This window comes from Scleropages formosus, chromosome 21 (assembly GCF_900964775.1).
Source record: "Scleropages formosus chromosome 21, fSclFor1.1, whole genome shotgun sequence".
NCBI classification, from domain to species: Eukaryota; Metazoa; Chordata; class Actinopteri; order Osteoglossiformes; family Osteoglossidae; genus Scleropages; species Scleropages formosus.
The window spans coordinates 606,449-628,250 of NC_041826.1; the positions used below are offsets into that span (position 1 = coordinate 606,449).

General features: G+C 48.0%; 1 protein-coding gene across 1 annotated transcript in view; it reads right to left on the bottom strand.

Moving 5' to 3' along the window:
- The window catches only part of LOC108941952 (reticulon-1-like), a 32,317-nt gene extending 11,786 nt beyond the window's left edge, over positions 1 to 20,531 (bottom strand). The window contains exons 1-2 of the mRNA XM_018764888.2: positions 20,113 to 20,531; positions 18,462 to 19,118 (exon numbers count right to left, since the gene is read on the bottom strand). Coding sequence (XP_018620404.2) covers positions 18,462 to 19,118; positions 20,113 to 20,521 — 1,066 coding nt within the window. The 5' untranslated portion in view covers positions 20,522 to 20,531. The remainder of the gene's footprint in view (positions 1 to 18,461; positions 19,119 to 20,112) is intronic.
- Between the last annotated feature and the right edge of the window lie 1,271 nt (positions 20,532 to 21,802).

A 21,802-nucleotide genomic window follows, 5' to 3' on the forward strand; every position in this document is an offset into this window, starting at 1 on the left:
CAGTCACTCTTAGCTGCTTTTCAGTCTGCTGTCTCTTCAGCTAAAACCTCCTTCTTCCACAACAAAATACAGTCTGAATCAAAAAACCACACGGTCTCTTTGCCACCTTCTCATCCTTTCTGTGTCCCCCCGGCACCTCCTCCTCCCTCTTCTCTCACTGCTGAAGACTTTGCTTTGTTTTTCAGAGACAAAGTCAAAGCTATCACTGATAAATTCTCACCACCAACCTGTCCAGTTCGTGCTGGACCTCCCTGCAAAGCTATCCTTTCCAACTTCAAGCCGCTCTCTGAATCTGAAGTCGCTGACCTCCTGATATTGCGCAGAGCCACCACCTGCTCGCTTGATCCGATCCCATCATCACTCCTCCAGAACATTTCCCCACAACTATCGTCCTTCATTTCTTCTATCATCAACTCCTCACTCTCTTCTAGCTGTTTCCCAGATGCCTTCAAAACTGCTCTAATTTTACCTCTGTTAAAAAAATCCTCCCTGGACCCCAATCTGGTTGAAAATTACAGACCGGTCTCTCTCCTCTCCTTCCTGTCCAAAACCCTTGAGCGGGCAGCCTGTGATCAACTGTCCGATTTCCTCACCCAGAACCATCTCCTTGATGGTTATCAGTCTGGTTTCAAAGTTGGTCACTCCACTGAGACCGCCCTTCTGGCGGTATCTGACGCTCTCCAAGCTGCTAGAGCTGCCTCCCTCTCCTCGGTCCTCATACTTCTCGATCTGTCTGCAGCATTCGACAGTGTAAATCATCGGATTCTACTCTCCTCTCTTAACCAGCTTTGGATCAAAGGTGCGGCACTAAGATGGTTTGAGTCCTACCTCTCTGACAGATCCTATCAAGTGGTCTGGTGGAGCTCTCGTTCTTCTCCTCTGCCTCTCTCAACTGGTGTTCTGCAGGGCTCGGTATTGGGTCCTCTTCTTTTCTCCATCTACACCTCCTCCCTTGGTCCGGTCATAGCCTCCCATGGATTCAAATACCACTACTATGCTGATGATACCCAGTTCTTCCTCTCCTTTCCATCTGGTGCATCAGACATCTCCGCACGCATTGCTGCCTGCTTGTCGGACATCTCTGCATATGTATGATCAACACCTCCAGCTCAACCTCTCCAAAAGAGATTCTTTACCTCCCAGCTGGCCTGTCCTCCTGTCCCGACCACTCGATCAAACTGGACAACTCACTCATTTTGCCTAGCTCCTTTGCTAAGAGTCTGGGAGTAACGATTGACTCAAGTCTGTCTTTCTCTCAGCACATTGAAGCCACAACCCGGTCCTGCAGATACATCCTGCATAGTATTCGTAGGATCCGTCCCTACCTCACTACTGACTCCGCCCAACTACTTGTCCAGGCCATGGTGACTTCCCGTCTGGAGTACTGCAGCTCTCTTCTGTGTGGCCTTCCTGCTAATGCCATCAAACCTCTGCAGCTTCTACAGAATGCTGCTGCACGAGTTGTGTCTGATTTGCCAAAGCGCTCCCATGTATCTCCTCTACTCATCTCTCTGCACTGGCTTCCTATAGCTGCCTGAATCAAATTCAAAACCCTGGTTACTGTGTACAAATGCATCAATAGAACTGCTCCTCGCTATTTACAGGACTTTATCAACTGGTACACTCCAGCCAGGCCCTTCGCTCATCTACTTCTGCTTGCTTGGTGGTCCCGCGCACGAAAGGCAAAGCTCGGAGGTTCTCGGTTCTGGGTCCATTGTGGTGGAATGACCTTCCCCTGTCACTCAGAACTGCGGAAACTCTCTCTGTTTTCAAGAAGGGTCTGAAAACCCACCTTTTCCAGATCCACTTCGCCCAAGATCTATTCAGATCATCTATGGTGTAACTGTTCATGCATCGTAGCTCCAGAAGCATCCCCAGATACAACCTTTATTCAGCCATTACTCTGGTATTGTATTGCTCATTTTTGTATCTTCTAATATTTAATTAAAAAAATACATTAAAAAATAATTGGTGCGGGTATCGGGATTTGTCTATCCTGTGTCTTATGCACCTACTTGAATGATGAACCTTGGTGCAGCAAGTGGTAGGGAACAAATTAGGTTTGCTTGAGACTTTCATGTCTGCAGCTATGTCTCCTTCTCTCAGTGTAATGCATAAATTGTACTTTTGCTGAGATGTACATTGCTTTGGACAAAAGTGTCTGCTAAATGAATAAATGTAAATGTAAATGTTAACATGCTGAGTCTATAACTCACTCTCTGGGTCTATTATTATTACATTTACATTTACATTTACTTATTTAGCAGACGCTTTTCTCCAAAGCGACTTCCAGTGAGCTCTATGTAGCATTATCAGCTCACACCCTTATTCATCAAGGTAACTTACACTGCTAGATACACTACTTACAATGGGTAACTCATCTATACATCAGTGGAACACTCTCTGTTACTCACTCACTATGGGTGAACCTGAAGAGCATGTGTTTGGACTGATTATTGATTTGTTGTTGGCATGGAGTCAATGGTGATGCTTGGAAAGTACATAAATAAGGCCCTCCAGAAACTTCTATCTTGGACTTGTATCCTTAGTGTTGAAAGGAGTGTCTCCATTGTTTCTGCAACTGAGTCTGTCCATCTAGTTGCCCGTCATCCTTCTCTTTTTCCTTCTTACTTCCCAAGCATTGTTGATTCAGCTGAATGACTGAACTGATGCTTTTGTCCAAGATGACTTGCAATACTGTGTTCAATAACTAGGTGACAAGGAATTGTTTATTCATGTATATAATAGAATGCTCTTACTGGAGCAATTCAGAGTAAGTACTTTGATCAAGGGGTGATTTCAGACAGGGAACACTGATTCTTGAACCGTAACCACTATGCCTCCTGCTGCTCCTGTATACGTATACATGTTAATATTGCATTTGCATATGAGGTAATGTTTACCGAATGATGTTAGGGACCCATTTTGAATTGACACCTAGCAGTCCAATGGTTTTGTCAAATATTCTTTCCTGTCTCTTCATTATGCATGCATTACATACATAAATACATTACTTCATTTAGCAGACACTTCTCTCCAAAGTAACTTCCAACAAACACTAGTTAGTTTTATCAGCCTTACTCATCCAAAGTGACTTACACTGCTATATACACAACCTATAATATGAGTTGTAATCCATACATCAGTGAAACACAATCTTTGTGTCACTCACACATTATGGGTGACTTAGTCACCAATACACTTAAACAGCACGTCTTTGAACTGTGGGAGGAAACCAACTCAGAGACAGGGAGAACATGCAAACTTCACACAGACTGAGTGGGGGTCGAACTCGCATCCTCTGGCACCACCCAGGCTCTGTGAGACAGAGACAGCAGCGCTACTCACTGTGCCACCATGCCACTCATACATAGATATATATGTATGTACAATACTATATTACAGTATTAATTATTGTTTAATAGCAGCTGTTCAGATTTTTGATAATTTCATTCTTTAGTAAGGTAGGAGTTATTTTTTCATTATGTATGAGATTTTTTAGTGATTTCTGGGTGTGCTTATGTCCCGTTTGAAATGAGTTATTAAAGCACTGGTTGTACTCTATCTGTGGTCAGCTGTGTGTAGACAAGCATACAGAGCTTCTGGAGTTTCTCACCCATGATCAGCAAGGTAAGGCCGTTGAACAGAGTGCCCACATAGGTAAGCAGCCACATCAGCACGGAAAACTGAAACACAAGAAGCTCATTCAGTCCTGCTGTTCATTCACTCTACAGGGGAAAGACACACAAACAGAAGAGTGTACATTGTGATAAGACCATAACAAGTAGTGTGATGTTTGTGTTGTGATCTTTGTATAGGTGTCCTATGTGAGATGTTTTAGTGTGTAATGAGTGGTTGTTTTGTGCCTGAACTTCAATAAGTCAACCAGGTCATTTATAGTTGGGATTACGGAGTGTGGCAAGGATGTTTTCGGTATCTGACTTCAAGTAATTGCAGTAGGTTTGCGGGTGTTTATGTATTAGGGGGGTGTCTTCTGTGTCTAACTTTGAGAAAGTCACACAAGGCCTGAGTTCATAGTGTGAGGGGAGTGTATTTTTTGCATTCAACCTTGAGCGAGTCCACCAGGTCCTGCACCAGGAACAGCCGACACAGCTCCTTCAGTATGCAACTGATATAGTACTGGGCTCCTTCAGCATATTTTTGCATCTGCTCCTGCGACAGGGTCATGTCAATTTCCAAGTAGGACCTGCCCCACAACAAGTATGCACAGGTGGTAAAGGAGTGCACACAGTCAAAGAAATTCCTCTCTGCCTAAATAGAGAAACATGGACAAACACACATCTAGACACAAACATATGGGATAAATGCCATGTACTCACACAGAAACACAGTCTCTTACACAAACACAGATAGAAAAAACAACACAAAAATGAAAAGTGATAAAAATATTTTCTTTACAAGCAACCATTTATTAAATGTGTCAGCTGCGTGCACTGACATACATAAAAACAAACTCACCTGAAAGGGGACCCTCATCTGTTTTCTGCACAGCCTGTAAGACGGACTTGTAGATCCTGAAACTGACGGTGGTGGAGAGGATCGCCAAGCAAGGTAGGCTCCCACGCTCACCACACTAAAACTGTGTGAGTGACAAGAGTAGAGCAGCATGCTGCTCAACAGGAGTGCTGTCTTCTTTACATCCCGCCAGTATAGCAGATCTACAGCTGAAAGGCAGAGGGCAGCTTAGTTAGTAACCTTCAGACACCCATAGGGTCCCATCTGGGTGGTCCCACTTGCTCCACCACCTTCTCAGTGGGCCAAGGTGAACAATAAGGATGATAAAAAATGACATTTCCACTTGTTTATTCTTTGTGGACCCTATATTCATTCAGAATATGGATGTATGGCTGGATTCAGCTTCCTAGATGTTTCATAATTTCAATGGCTGCAGTTTCATAAAATACTGAAAGCTTTGGTGCTCAAAGAAGATGACATTTTCACATACCATATTCAAAAATTCAACCAATGGTTTCCATGGCCACAGGTGACCCACAGCTATGTGTGTTGCTGCCACGCCCACACCTCCGGGTCAACACGGAACACCTGGGACGCAATGCAGACTACAGCATAAAGGCTGCGTCAGACCACCAGCTGATGCGGAACCGTGATCTGCCTCTTCGTTAGCGACCTTCTCCAGCCATTTACTGTTCCCGAACGCCTTCCCCGAACCCGTCCCTTGTTCCCTGATCTACTGCCTCTTTCTGATCATCGACCTCTTGCCTGTATACTGACCTCGCCTTTTGGATCCTCCCTGTTACGACGTTCGCACCTCGAAGACCCTTTGTCCGTCCTCTGACCTCCTCTCTTGGATTTCCCCGAAGACACCACCACGATTACCGCTCTGCACTTGGGTCCGCCGCTTCCCTCAGACCCAACCATAACAGTTGCATCTCTGCTTTTTACCAGTCTCTGCTTCTCTTTCTCCCACTCCATTCTCACCTGTCTATCTGTTCTTATGGTAGACAACTGCAGATTCCACAGAAGTAACCCCTGTTCTTCAGAAAAATTTATAGAGCACTAACTTGAACATCCACCTCAGTCAACAACTTATCAATCCCTCTGATCCATAAGTAAACATTCCATCCATTAAAAATATGTTATTCACTATAAACAGCTATCTTATACTGTAGAAAGATTATAACAAAGAAAGAGGCAGTTACGTTATTCCTTCTCAAAGCAGACCAGGCTTGGAATCGAGTGGCCAGAGTCATGGTTAAGACTTGGCACCATACAGTTATGACTAGAGAATGGAGGTCTTGGGGACTATTGCTGAGGTTTGAGATAATACTTGACCAAACGTACGACCTAAATCGAGAGAAAAGGTACACTCCATCCCACACATAAATGGGGTCCTGTACAGTCAAACACTCCAATGGCTTGTGAAAATTATTTAATAAACTGGATTATTATTCAGTAAAATGACATTTTTGCTGTTTACATGTAATTTCATTTCCATCAGCAAGTATTTCCTTTCATGCAATGGCTTGCATCTGACAAGCAAAAGCTCAATGCTTATGAAGTTTAGCAGAATAATGACCCTTTTCATCAAAATAACTTGTTCAACAAAGACACAAAAAAAAGGTTCAAAAGCCAAAAAAATGGCAAAACACAAAATGAAAGAACTGCCTTCTGAGAAGAAACTGGGCATCCATCCATCCATCCATCCATCCATCTTCTGTCCCGCTTGTCCTAAAGGGTCGCGGTGGCAGTAGGGAGAGCAGAGAGGCCCAGCCGCCCCTGTCCCCTGCAACTTCCTCCAGCTCAACCTGGGGGATCCCCAGCCATTCCCAGGCCAACTGTGAGATGTAATCCCTCCAGCGGGTCCTGGGCCGACCTCGGGGCCTCATCCCAGTTGGCCGTGCCTGGTATACCTCCAAAGGGAGGCATCCAGGGGGCATCCTTATCAGATGCCCGAACCACTTCAACTGGCTCCTCTCAATGCGAAGGAGTAGCGGCTCTACTCTGAGCTCCTCCCGGATGTCCGAACTCCTCATCCTGTCACGGAGAGTCAGTCCCAGCACCCTGCGGAGAAAACTCACTTCGGTCGCTTGTATCCACGATCTTATTCTTCGGTCATCACCTGGCGCTTCTTCCTTACATACTTGAATTTCATTACCAATTACAGATTACTTTCCTCCTTACATTGTACAAAATACTGACCCTATAGTAAAGAACAGGATATAAGATGTGGCTAGAGTGTGAAAGAACCACTCCCTGGTAAGTAAAATGGTGATATGGCAGACAAAGAAATATCTCAAAGACCTGGGTATCCCATGGATAAACTACAATAAAGATTTTAAAGTGTACCCAATTCCTGAATAATATCAGTTATGGAAATATATTGAGGTTATTCTTCAATGGCAGCCATATCTAAACAGGAAATATTGCCATAAAACGTAGACAAAGGATATTAGATTAAAAGACCAATATCACCCACCTCTTTCAGTGATTTGAGGTTGTTCACAAGGAATGAATATCAGCTAGTACAAGCCCTGACTACAGTCAAAGTGTACAGTGATGACATCAGAATGGAGTCTGGCCTCAACAGATGTGCCAAAGCAATATTCAAGCACAGGATGCTAGTAGAAAGCCAAGATATCTAACTGAAGGACAACAATGTCATCTGAAACATTGACCAACAAAATGATGGGATACAGCATACCCTGATGAAATACAGCCTTACATTACAAAGAATATATATTAAGAGAAATGGTGGCTGTGGACTCAACTGGAATCTGCTCATAAAACAGCAATTGTTGACCTGAGTAACTACATAAAATCAGGCAAAGACAAGTTAGGCTATATAATGCAGAAAAGGCTAAGTTCAGCTTTTAAAAGGAGCAAAACAGTTTAGAGAAACATCTGTCTCAACAAACTGCTGTACAAAACAATAAGATACTACTCGAGAATATCCATCCATCCATCTTCCTCCGCTTATCCAGGACCGGGTCGCGGGGGCAGTAGTCTAAGCAGAGCCCCCAGACTTCCCTCTCCCCGCAAACCTCCTCCAGCACCTCTGGGGGAACCCCCAAGGCGTTCCCAGGCCAGCCGGGAGACGTAGTCATACAGGAAACGAACAGCCCGTAGCAGCTAGCCCTGAACCCATAATCCCAAAGTACCTCCCACAGGATGCCACGAGGGACACGGTCGAAAGCCTTCTCCAGGTCCACAAACACATAACACATATGGACTGGTTGGGCAAACTCCCACGAACCCTCCAGCACCCTAGTGAGGGTATAGAGCTGGTCCAGTGTTCCACGGCCAGGGCGGAAAACCACATTGCTCCTCCTGAATCCAAGGTTCGACTATCAGTTGGATTCTCCTCTCCAGTACCCCAGCATAGACTTTCCCAGGGAGGCTAAGGAGTGTGATCCCCCTGTAGTTGGAACACAGTCTCCGGTCCCCCTTCTTAAAAAGAGGGACCACCACCCCGGTCTGCCAGTCCAGAGGCACCGTTTCCGAGCTCCACGCGATGCTGCAGAGGCGTGTCAGCCAAGACAGCCCCACAACATCCAGAGACTTGAGAAACTCAGGGCGGATCTCATCCACCCCCGGAGCCTTGCCACTGAGGAGTTTTTTTGACTACCTCAGCAACTTCAGCCAGGGTAATGGACGAGTCCCCCTCCGAGTCCCCGGCCTCAGCTTCCTCTACGGAAGGCGTGTCGGAGGGATTGAGGAGATCCTCAAAGTACTCCTTCCACCGCCCACGGGACATCCTCAGCTGAGGTCAGCAGCGCACCACTTCCTCTGTAAACAGTGTTTGTGGAACACCGCTTCCCCCCTCTGAGTCGCCGGACAGTTTGCCAGAATCTCTTTGAGGCCGACCGAAAGTCTTCCTCCATGGCCTCACCGAACTCCTCCCAAGCCCGAGTTTTTGCCGCGGCGACTGCCAGAGCCGCGCTCCGTTTGGCCCGTAGGTACATGTCAGCTGCTTCAGGAGTCCCATGAGCCAGCCAGGCCCGATAGAACTCCTTCTTCAGCTTGACGGCATCCCTTACCTCCGGTGTCCACCACCGTGTTCGGGGATTGCCGCCGCGACAGGCGCCGGAGACCTTATGGCCGCAGCTCCGAACCGCCGCCCCGACAATGGAGGCGTGGAACATAGTCCATTCGGACTCAATGTCCCCAGTCTCCCTCGGGACCTGGTTGAAGCTCTGTCGGAGGTGGGAGTTGAAGACCTCTCTGACAGGGGCCTCCGCCAAACGTTCCCAACAGACCCTCACTATGCGTTTGGGCCTGCCAGGTCTGTCCAGCTTTTTTCCCCCGCCATTGAATCCAACTCACCACCAGGTGGTGATCAGTTGACAGCTCAGCCCCTTTCTTCACCCGAGTGTCCAAGACATATGGCCGAAGATCAGAAAGAAACGACTACAAAGTCGATCATCGACCTCCGACCTAGGGTGTCCTGGTGCCAAGTGCACTGATGGACACCCTTATGCATGAACATGGTGTTTGTTATGGACAAACAGTGACTAGCACAGAAATCCAATAACAACTCACCGCTCAGGTTAGGATCAGGGAGGCCATTCCTCCCAATCACGCCCCTCCAGTTGTCACTGTCGCCGCCCACGTGGGCGTTAAAGTCCCCCAGTAGAACGACAGAGTCCCCAGTGGGAGCACTTTCCAGCACGCCCCCCAGGGACTCTAAAAAGGCCGGGTACTCTGCACTGCCGCTAGGCGCATAAGCACAAACGACAGTGAGAGACCGTTCCCTGACCCGAAGGCGCAGGGAGACAACCCTCTCGTTCACCGGGGTAGACTCCAACACATGGCGGCTGAACTGGGGGGCTATTAATAAGCCCACACCCGCCTGCCGCCTCTCACCCTGGGCAACGCCAGAATAGTCGAGAGTCCACCCTTGGTCGAGAAGAGTGGTTCCAGAACCCAAGCTGTGAGTGGAAGTGAGCCCGACTATATCTAGACGGTATCTTTCAACCTCCTGCACTAGCTCAGGCTCCTTCCCCACTAGTGAGGTGACATTCCAAGTCCCAAAAGCCAGAATTGGTGCCCGAGGTTTGGGTCGGCCGGGCACTCGGCCCCGACCACCGCCCAAATCACAACGCACTGGCCCCTTATGGCCTCCCCGGCAGGTGGTGAGCCCACCGAAGAGCGGCTCCACGTCTTGGCTTCGGGCTGAGCCCGGCCAGGCCCCGTGGGCATAGACCTGGCCACCAGGCGCTCGCATGCGAGCCCTGCCCCCGGCCTGGCTCCAGGGTGGGGCCCCGGTGACCCCATACCGGGCGGGGTAAACGAGAACCTCAAGAATAGTTTAGAGAAAAAGAAAATAGACTTGTTGAAGAGCAAACCACTCCATGGACACCGGAGGTAAGGGATGCCGTCAAGCTGAAGAAGGAGTTCTATCGGGCCTGGCTGGCTCATGGGACTCCTGAAGCAGCTGACGGGTACCGGCGGGCCAGACGGAATGTGGCTCTGGCAGTCGCCGCGGCAGAAACTCGGGCCTGGGAGGAGTTCGGTGAGGCCATGGAGGAAGACTTTCGGTCGGTCTCAAAGAGATTCTGGCAAACTGTCCGGCGACTCAGGAGGGGGAAGCAGTGTTCCGCCAGCACTGTTTACAGTGGTGTAACGGTCTCTGCTGGCGTGTATGGGATGTCAGGGAGGGGTAGCACCTCTGGTGGATGAACATGTCGCGCTCTCTTCAGGGCGGTTTGTCCACCTTTGGTCCCCACCTGATGCACGGCTCTCACCTGTGGCTCCCCGTAAGCTGTTTGCATGCGACAGCGGCCACACCCCGGGCAACGGCTTCGACAGGCCGGCTAAACCAGGTGAGGGTAGCTGATAGGCCTCAAACCCTCGGTGAGTTAGGGGATCTTCACCCAAGCATGCGAAGACGGATTTCGGCGGACTGAGCAGATGAGACTCACAAAGGTCCAACGGTCCAACGGTCAAGAAGGCGGTCTCTGTAATGCTATGGCAGTAAACCCAGACAGAAAATCTGGAGTGGAGCCCCGAAGGCGGATGGATGTCCTTGACACCCTACCGGCAGCTCCTGCAGTCAGACTGGCATCAAACGTATTGCATTGCTCTCCTTTGGAACATACCAACTCGGCCGAGGGGGGGGTTCTGATTATTGGGCATCTCAGGACCCCCGAAATCATTGCCCAGGTTTGCGCCTTGGAGAGGTCACTCCAACGAAACAACACGGGAGACAATAGATACCGGTTACAAGTTTTTACTCGATTGGTGTAGAGAATGAACGCCACGGATTGTCTCCGACAGTGGGAGAGATCATCACGTCTCACTGGACAGCTACCGCCCGTCTCAAGCTGGGCAGCCCCCAGCCAATAAGGTGCTGTCCCACCACAGTTCACCTACCTCACTGGGTGCGTGGGGCTTAAGGCTTTCAACCCGACAAGTGGACTGAAATTAAAGCACCAGGCAAAAAGATAACCAAGAAAAACAGGGAGGTCTTTAGGCTTGCCTGCTGGAATGTACGGTCTATGCTAACTGGCCTGACTGATAATCTACAAAATGTGAGTGATGCACGGAAGACTGCCGTAATCAACAATGAACTAAAGAGGGTTCGTGTTGACGTTGCTGCGCTGCAGGAGACAAGGCTAGCTATGTCAGGATCCCTTATGGAGGCTGACTACACATTTCTCTGGCAAGGAAAATCAGACGGTGAACCAAGAGAACACGGGGTGGGTTTCGCTATCAGAAACGGTCTCTTGCAACTGGTGGAACTATGTCCGGGTGGATCAGAACGGATACTTTGCATCAAGCTACAAACCTGTGCCGGCTGTGCTCACCTAGTTAGCACCTATGCACCAACCCTCGGTGCTTCGCCCGAAACAAAAGACCGGTTTTAGAACGATCTCCATGCCATCCTGGAACGCATACCTGCAAATGAGCAAGTATACCTTCTGGGTGATTTTAATGCAAGAGTAGGAGCTAATCGGGATTCTTGGCCCTCATGCTTAGGCTGTGTCGGTGTGGGAAAAATGAATGAAAATGGACAGCGCCTTCTGGAACTCTGCGCATATCACAACCTGTGCATTACTAACACCATCTTCAACACAAAACCACAGCACAGGGTTTCCTGGAGACATCCACGCTCGAAGCACTGGCACCAACTGGACTTGGTGATCACTAGGCAAGCAAACTTGAACAATGTCTTCTTTACACGCAGCTTCCAGAGTGCTGACTGCGACATGGATCACTCGCTTGTGTGTTCAAAAGTTAAGCTGATGCCCAAGCAGTTACATCATTCGAAACCCTATGGGAAGCCCCGCATCGATGGAAACAAAGCACTGCATGTAGAGACGGCAAAGATATTCCGTGACTGCCTTGAGAAAACGCTACCCACCAGATGCGATACAGAAAGCGCCACCTCGAAGTGAGATCACCAAAGGGACACAATTCACGACACGGCCTTGGCAGTTTTTGGGAGGAAGTCTAGGAAAGTGAACGATCGGTTTGAGGAGTACTCTGACGTGATGATTCCAGCCGTTGAGAAGGAACATGCCGCCTTTCTGGAACACAAACGATCACCCTGTGAGAACACCAAGAGAGCGCTGAGAGCAGCCAGAGCAGAAGTTCAGCGAACAGCCAGGCGGTGTGCGAACAACTACTGGCTCAACTTGTGTAACAAGATTCAGATCCATGCCAGCTTCGGTCATCTCCGGGAGATGTATGATGGCATCAAGCAAGCTATCGGTCCCAGGCAGAATAAGACAGCTCCTCTGAAGTCCAAGTCAGGTGATATTATAACCGACAAAACCAAACAGATGGAGCCCTGGCTGGAATATTTCTCCGAACTGTATGACCTCGAGAGCACAGTGTCAGACACCGCTCTTGAAGCCATTGAACAGTTGCCACTCATGAGTGAGCTGGATGACCTGCCAACGGTGGAGGAACTCAAGAACGCCATCAACCACCTAGTTGCTGGTAAAGCTCCAGGACAGGACGGCATACCGCCAGAAGTCATCAAGTGTGCGAGAGACACTCTTCTGCAACCCCTCCATGAGTTACTGTGTCAGTGCTGGGAAGAAGGTGTGGTACCACAGGATATGCGAGATGCCACGACTGTAATTCTCTACAAGAACAAGGGAGACCGAAGTGACTGTAACAACTACCGCGGCATCTCACTCCTTTGCTCAAGTTGTCCTCAGAAGGCTTCAAAAAATTGCCATGTGGATCTACCCGGAATCACAATGCGGCTTCCGTGCCGGACGATCAACCGTTGATATGATCTTCTCCTTGAGGCAGCTGCAGGAAAAGTGTAGAGAGCAAAGGAAACCCTTGTATGTTGCTTTCATTGATCTGACCAAGGCGTTTGACACCGTCAGCAGAAGTGGGCTTTTCTGGGTTCTCGGCAAAATCGGCTGTCCACCTAAGCTACTTAAGCTGATTCAATCCTTCCATGCTGATATGCAGGGCACAGTCCATTTCAATGGATCGACGTCTGACGCTTTTAGCATCAAAAGTGGTGTCAAGCAGGGATGCGTGCTCGCTCCAACTCTTTTTGGGATCTTCTTCGCAGTGCTGCTGAAGCAAGCCTTCGGAAATTCCACAGAGGGGGTTTACCTACACACCCGATGTGACGGGAAGCTGTTTAACCTCTCGAGGCTTAAGGCCCGGTCGAAGGTACGGAAGGTTTTCATCCGTGATATGCTGTTTGCTGATGACGCTGCTCTGGTGTCACAGACAGGAAGAGCTTCAGCGGCTGATGGATTGCTTCTCTCGCACAGTTGGGGCCTTTGGTCTCAAAATAAGCTTGGAGAAAACCAATGTTATGGGACAAAGTACCCCTCAACCTCCATCAATCTCCATCGGCAACTACACTCTTGCGGTCGTTCATGCATTCAATTACCTTGGGTCGACCATCACAGATACCCTGTCACTGGAGCCTGAGCTCAATAAAAGAATAGGAAAAGCCGCCATGACTCTGTCCAGTCTCAGCAGGAGAGTGTGGATGAATGGCATGCTCTCCAGGCATACTAAGATCAAAGTTTACTGTGCTTGCGTTTTTGGAGTTCTGCTCTATGGAAGTGAAATGTGGACTTTGTATGCCCACCAGGAGAAAAGATTGAACACATTCCACCTGCGTCGCCTCAGACGCATCCTCCAGATCTTGTGGAAGGACAAAGTTACTAACAGTGACGTCCTTAATCAGGCTGGATTGCCAAGCATGCAGACCATCCTCAGGCAACGCAGGCTACGGTGGCTAGGGCACGTCCATCGGATGGATGATGGAAGGATCCCGAAAGACATCCTGTATGAGGAACTGGCCTTTGGTGTACGTCCAATCGGGCGGCCTCATTTGCGCTTCAAGGATGTGTGCAAAAAGGATTTGAGAGAGCTTGACATTAATGTGAACGGCTGGGAGGAGCTGGCAACTAATCGTTGCAGCTGGAGGCGGGAACTTCATCAAGGTCTGGGACGTGGCGAACAAAAGCTGCGACTACAGGCTGAGGAGAGGCGAAGACGCAGGAAGGTCAGGCTTCAAGTGGAACATATGAACGGCACCCAGCACATCTGTTGCAACTGCGGCAAGGACCGTCACTCTCGATTGGGCCTTCACAGTCATGGTCGGCGATGCAAACCACTGTGAAGCGGACAAAACCAAGGTGCAATTCCATGGTCTTTCTAGACTGATGGATGCCAAAGAAAGAAATGGTGCGCTGCTGACCTCAACTGAGGATGTCCTCCAGCGGTGGAACGAGTACTTTGAGGATCTCCTCAATCCCTCCGACACGCCTTCTGTAGAGGAAGCTGAGGCCGGGGACTCAGACGGGGACTCGTCCATTACCCTGGCTGAAGTTGCTGAGGTAGTCAAAAAACTCCTCGGTGGCAAGGCTCCGGGGGTGGATGAGATCCGCCCCGAGTTTCTCAAGTTTCTGGATGTTGTGGAGCTGTCATGCCTCTGCAGCATTGCGTGGAGCTCGGAAACGGTGCCTCTGGACTGGCAGACCGGGGTGGTGGTCCCTCTTTTTAAGAAGGGGGACCGGAGATTGTGTTCCAACTACCGGGGGATCACACTCCTTAGCCTCCCTGGGAAAGTCTATGCCGGGTGTACTGGAGAGGAGAATCCAACCGATAGTTGAACCTCGGATTCAGGAGGAGCAATGCAGTTTTCGCCCTGGCCGTGGAACACTGGACCAGCTCTATACCCTCACTAGGGTGTTGGAGGGTTCGTGGGAGTTTGCCCAACCAGTCCATATGTGTTTTGTGGACCTGGAGAAGGCATTCGACCGTGTCCCTCGTGGCATCCTGTGGGAGGTGCTGCGGGATTATGGGGTTCGGGGCTGGCTGTTACGGACGGTTCGTTCCCTGTATGACCGGAGCAGGAGCTTGGTTCGCATTGCCGGCAGTAAGTCAGACCTGTTCCCGGTGCATGTTGGACTCCGCCAGGGCTGCCCTTTGTCACCGATTCTGTTCATTATCTTCATGGATAGAATTTCTAGGCGCAGCCAGGGAACGGAGGGTGTCTGTTTTGGTGGCCGCAGGATCTCGTCTCTGCTTTTTGCGGACGATGTGGTCCTGTTGGCTTCATCGAATCAAGACTTACGGCGTGCACTGGAGAGGTTTGCAGGCACGTGCGAAGCGGTGGGGATGAGAATCGGCACCTCCAGATCCAAGGCCATGGTTCTCAGTCAGAAAAAGGTGGATTGCCCCCTCCGGGTTAGGGGGGAGTTGCTCCCTGAAGTGGAGGAGTTTAAGTATCTCGGGGTCTTGTTCACAAGTGAGGGAAAAATGGAGCGGCAGGTTGACAGACGGATCGGTGCGGCGTCCGCAGTAATGCGGTCATTGTACCGGTCTGTTGTGGTGAAGAGGGAGCTGAGTCGTAAGGCGAAGCTCTCAATTTACCGATCGATCTACGTTCCTACCCTCACCTATGGTCATGAACTCTGGATCATGACCGAAAGAATGAGATCGCGGATACAAGCGGCAGAAATTAGTTTCCTCTGCGGAGTGGCTGGGTGCACCCTTAGGGATAGGGTGAGGAGCTCAGTTACCCGGGAGGAGCTCGGAGTAGAGCCGCTGCTCCTCCGCATCGAGAGGAGCCAGTTGAGGTGGCTCGGGCGTCTGTTCCGGATGCCTCCTGGACGCCTCCCTGGGGAGGTGTTCCGGGCATGTCCCACTGGGAGGAGGCCTCGGGGCAGACCCAGGACATGTTGGAGAGACTACGTTTCCCGGCTGGCCTGGGAACGCCTTGGGGTTCCCCCAGAGGAGCTGGAGGAGGTGTGCGGGGAGCGGGAAGTCTGGGGGGCTCTGCTTGGACTACGGTCCCGGATAAGTGGAGGAAGATGGATGGATGGAAGGATGGATGGATGGATGGATGGATGGATGGATGAATACATGATGGTATAAGTTTAACAACAATTCTTATCCTGTTAAAGGCACATGGCAGGAATTTAGCAAGTCTGGCAAACGTTTCAGAACAATAAGATCCCGCACCAATAGACTGAGGAACAGCTTCTTTCCCAGAACTGTGGCCTCCATCACACCCTCCCTGCCCAACCAAAGAACTGAGCACAAGAGCTAACTGCAGCCTCCATCACTCTCCCACATTCACCCCTACTAGACTACTAGGCTGCTAAGGATTGAGGACTTCAAACTTTTAGTCAATTTATTTATTTATTTTAAATGTTCCTCCTGCTGTTTTCTGAGTGTTGCCACACAAAATTTCATTGTATTGCATACAATCACAATAAATTGTCTTATCTTATCTTATCTTATCTTCACCTGTGCCTTGAATTTTCCCAGCTTGGCTCTCACTAGTGATTTTTCATGTGGCAGATCAGAATAAGATGAACTACCCTGAAACACAATGACATCAGGTCCAACCCCAGAATTCACAAAGGTGTTCTGGACCAATCATTCTACTGAGAACAGTGCTTTGCAAGGTCACAATCTCTGTATGAGAATCTCTGACAAAATGCAATGCATCTCACGCTGCAAACAGTTTGAAATAGAAATCAACGTAGTCAACAAATATAGATTTTGCAGATATCAGTCCATCCATTTTCAGTAACTACTTGTTCTGATCAGGGTCATGGAGGTCTGGAGCCTATCGCAGAATCCCTGGGTGCCAGACTAAAGGGGCAAACCCTGGATAGGTGCACACACTGACTCATAAAGACATTAAAGGCGAATCACCATCACTAGTTCATGTTAAATGGTGTCTTTGGATTGTGTGAGGAAACTGGAGCACTCGGAGGAAAACCCACAGAAATTCAAGGAAAACACACAAACTTCACACAGACTGGGCCGGATTCAAAGCTATGCGCAAATAGCCTGGGCACTGTGAGGTGGTAGCACTACCCTCTGAACCAATATGTTGCCCCTCTTGTCGATATCGGCTTTGGCAATTTTGTATCGGTAGGCTGATGCCTGAAATCACAAACATATAATCTTAAGATTCAAGGCTCTTTATACAAGGAATGTACCTATTACATGCTATTAAACCAAACCTTGTGAATCATATGACACCTATTAAGCCAATCTTTTGCAGAAGGATCAGGTCAGAGTTAGCCAAGAAAGTCCAGAATTACATTTATTTATCTAGCAGATGCTTTTCCCCAATGAACACTATGTAGTGTTATCAGCCCACACGTACCTTATTCACCAAGGTGACTTATGCTGCTACACTCCTAGCCTGAAGAGCTCAGCAGCCACTGCAAAGAATGATGTTATACATTTACATATTTAGTAGATGCTTTTCTATAAAACAACTTCCCATGGACACTATGTAGTGTTATCAGCCCACACACCTTTTTCACTAAGGTGACTTACATTGCTAGATACACTACTTACAAAGGGTCACTCATCCATTCATCAGTGGAACACACTCTCTCTGTCACTCACTCACTATGGGTGAACCTAAACAGCATGTCTTCAGGCTGTGAGAGGAGACCAAAGCACCTGGAGGAAACCCACACCAACATGGGGAGAAGATGCAAACTCCACACAGACTGAGTAGGGATCAAACCCACGTCTTGTTGCACCACCCAGACACTTGACACAGCAGCGCTACTCGTTGTGCTACCATCTTGCCCATACTATAGACTCATTGAAGGGGAAAACTAACACAGAATTGAATGTTATGTCTGGCATGGGTACTTTATTTTCTCTACTCATGTATACTACCATAGTGCACTATGCTTGATAACACTGAACTTCATATTACACGGATTGCTGAACATTGGGTAATGAACCATAGTTATTCATTACCATGAGCTTGGTGGTAGCTGGAAAGGCAGCAAACGGTTGGAGAGATGACAAATGGGGCAGTGAAGGTTGGTAGCCTGATTTTCACCTTCTTTGAGGAAGGTACCCAAATCAAGGTGCATATCTTTAATGGTGCCTTGGGTAAGGGGTAAGAATGAACAACCCATAGGTCTTCAGCAAAGCAAGGACTGAAGATCCTTCAAGCAAGATAAAATGCTTGCAGTTTGAGCATGTGCCACTGTGCACAGGTATTGCACCGAGTAAGATGTAGGAGGGGCCAGGTCCGAAGGCATCCTGCAATGCCCAGAACCTCCACACGATAAACATCTATCCCAAGAAGATTAGCAGAAAGGTTTTGAGTAAAATGACCTCAAGGTAACAGGAAGAAAAAAATTATGGAAGTTTTCTGAAGATTTAGACAAGGCACAACCTCTAAAGATAACTCTGACAGGAATTTTCGGGGTATGACAACCACCGTTGTTCCTATAGCAATGCGTACTCTACACTCCCTCAGCTAGATTAGAAACTATACCTAACTGAGCGGTTCAAGAGCTATGTGGCACTGGTGTATCCACTGTGCTGCTTAACACTGTGTCAGTAGGTAATACCACCTGTATAACATTGAAGTCCTTCCATCTCTCATTTCATCCAAGACCAGGTAAATGTGTGCGTTTCTGTGGGCACGTAGCTGTTACTGGGTCCCCTCTTCTGTCAGTTCACATTTAAAAGGTTTGTGGATGCGTGTGTACCTTTCTGTTGTTCCAGTCCCCAAAGGAATATTGGCATTGAGGCTCTCCTGACTGAAAATCCTCGGCTTTGGCTACCACGCCTCTGCTTCCCAACCTTATCCTCCACTGTAGGCTGTTCCACTCGCACTCCTGTGTTTGCCAAGGCTGTTGGGGATGTTATTTCCACTGTGTCTTTTTCATTCATGAATTGGGACCCTATATTGCTAGACAAAGGCTCAGTAAGGGTGGTTTCTACAGTAGAAGAAGAAATGACTGAAGAAGGAATTGAGGAGGCTGCAGCTGACCAGGGCTTGGATTTCTGACCTCTGGGGCTCAAAGCAGCATGTTCTTTCTCTGGGTTCTCATCAAAGGATTCATTGACAAGCTCACTATCCAGCTCTGCCTCCCTTTCCTCACGCAGAATGCTGTACTGGATTGGGGGTGTTGGCTGGACAGAAGTAGTGGCACCTGCAGGGACAGAACTTATAGATGTTGTATTGGTTGGTTTCTTGCAGTCAGGTGGTGATACCAGCTTGATCTTCGAGTCACCAGAATCTGCGCTTGTGGCATCCTCGGAGGCAGTCAAAGTGGGGGTACTAACAGTGACTCTGCTTGCTGCACTCTCAGTTGTACCTTCAGTTGACTGAAAATCCACATCCAGTGCAGAATCACTCTCATCTACAAAGGGGAAAAGGAGGAAAGAGGTTTAGGCGGACAGAGAGACAAAGGTGTATTGTATCAACTTATTAGTATTTAGCAACGATGTTATGAAGAGCTGTAAATTGTCAAAAGCCTTTCTTAAATCTGGAATTCCCAAGATGGGTGGGCTGCCACTTAGAGTTCATTTACATTTATTCATTTAGCTGACACTTTTCTCCAAAGCAACTTACAATGATTGACCCATTTAGACAGCTGGGTAGCTTACAGGAGCAATTTAGGGTAAGTACTTTGCTCAAGGGTACTTTAGCCAGAGGGGAGATTGAACCTGTAATCTTTGGAGCCAAACAGAGCAGCACTAACTACTACACTACCAGGGGTCCAAAGAGATTTGCCCTTGCCCTTGCCCTTGCCCTTTAGGTTGGGAGTTTTTTCTTCCTTTCCGCCACAGCCAGTTGGCTTATTTACAGCTTTAATAATTACATAATCATTGTACCAATTTAATGTATAGCCAAAATTGTATTTGTATTATGCCTCTGATCCTTTGTTCAGCATTCTCTGTCACTGTGTTACAACAGTGCTCTATAAAAATAAATTGAATTGAAAGACAGCAACAAGCGTCACTGCCATTGTCCCCGTCAACTCCTACTATGTCACTGTCAATCACATTAATCCAGCCCCCTCCCACTATCCTGTCACTTTTACCATCCTCACCACTACACACTGTAACTTCTACTGTTCATTAGCCTCCACTATCACTATTTCTGTCACTGTCATTACTCTAGAACAAAAGCACTTTACCTCAAAATCTAAGAAGCACTTGTTTAGCTCTGCTGCAGACATATTTACAAGTAGATATTTCTGGGTAAAGTATATGTTGTTGTTATTATTATTGTTCTTTAGCTAATGTCTTTATCCAAGGCTACTTACTATGTACAAAAACGTAAACATATACTGTTTGGGTGTAATAAATGAAAAGATCAAAGACAGGCCTCTGAGCATTTTGCATACTTACCTATAGGTGAATCAGGGTTGTCATCCACATACTCTGACAGCGAGACTGTGGGTATACCCATCACACCTAGACTCAAGATACTTTCCCTCTCAGATATGATTGGTGGGTGGTACTCTGGTGAGGATCCATTGCCAGGTGTAGGGGGTTCTCTTATAGTATTGCACATGGGGTTTGTAGTGTGCAGGGTACCCAAAGCTTGGTAGGCCTGGTGGTCTGACTTATCCACTGAAGAAGCAGGATGTTTGTGAGTAAGGTATGTTTGTGAGGCTAACATTAAATGCAAAGGCTCTACAATTCCTACATGTTTTTTCTCCAAATGGGACTCTGTGTCAGTCACACCACCCTCTCCCCAGTTTTCCAAGGGAAGGTACTGCTCTACAAAGGTGTCCTCCCTGTTGCTGATGTCCATGTAGTTGTAGGCCTGCATTCTCTCTGTCTCCAGCAAGTTCCTGGCCACATCAATAGAACTTTCGGGTATCATCTTAATGGTCAAATCAGAGCTGAGCATGTCATGTGACTCCAGGCTGGGGATCTGGACCCCAAATGGGCTGGCCAGGGTTTTATCCTTCTCAAGCTTCAGGTTCCCACAGAAATAGAGTGCTTCCTGCTGGAAAGAGTAGCTCTGGTCAGAGACGATTGAAGTATAGAGGTCGTGCTCCTTCTTAGATGATTTGCTCACCAGATTTGTATCTCTTTGTCCTGCAGAGAGACAAAGGTAGGTAAGGTGTTAGGAACAGTTCATGGTATTAGAAGACAAGTCAGAAGACACAGGAGTGGATGTCCTGGGAGGACAGTTCTATGCAATGTGCATTTTATTCGCGTTGGAGAATCGCCGCTGCAGTTTATTGTCATTCGTAAAAGTTTTTCTGCTATCGCTGTATCCCGGCATGCATTCTTATTACGTCGTTCTGCTCATAGATAATAATCATCTGTTGTTTTGCATTAGTGCAGTCTTTTATTTATTTTCTTATTTTTATATTTATTTCTTTAGCAGTCTGGTTGTCACTCAGGCTTTTAAATTAATCATGCTGCCTCTTTGATATTTTGTTTTAATCATGGAATGCTTTCGGTTTTGGCTGTCAGGTGACGTGAATTAGCCAGGTTCAGATTGCAGCAGTTTACACATTGCGGCAACCTCAAGGTTCAAAGACGTGGGGTGCAAAGACAAGGGAGTCTACCTGCAGGAGTCCACCGACTACACTGAGTCCAACCTCTCCATGAGAATATGGAACTGACATTCTGCTGTGAGGAAGCCTGACTTCATCTCAGCCTATACCTCTCATCTCTCACCGGACCTCCTGGCCTTGACAGAAACCTTCATACCCCCCGGATAACACAGCCACACCCACAGCCCTCTCCACGAACTACTCATTCTCCCACATTCCATGTCCCTCTGGCAGAGGTGGAGGCACAGGCCTTCTCATCTCTCCCCAGTGGGAATATTCTGTTCCCCCTCTCCACCTGCTTGACCTGTCCTGTTTTGAATTAGATGCTGTCTCTTTCACTGCCCTAAACACACTCATTGTGGTTGTTTTCTATTGCTCTCCTGGCCCTCCCAGCCGCTTCCTGGATGACCTTGACATCTTGTTGAGCTCTCTCCTAGGGTGCGGGGGTGTTATCACATGGAATATCACAAAATCTAAAAATCTAATTTTTAGATGTTTGTGGTTGTTGTTTGTTTTCTGTTTTT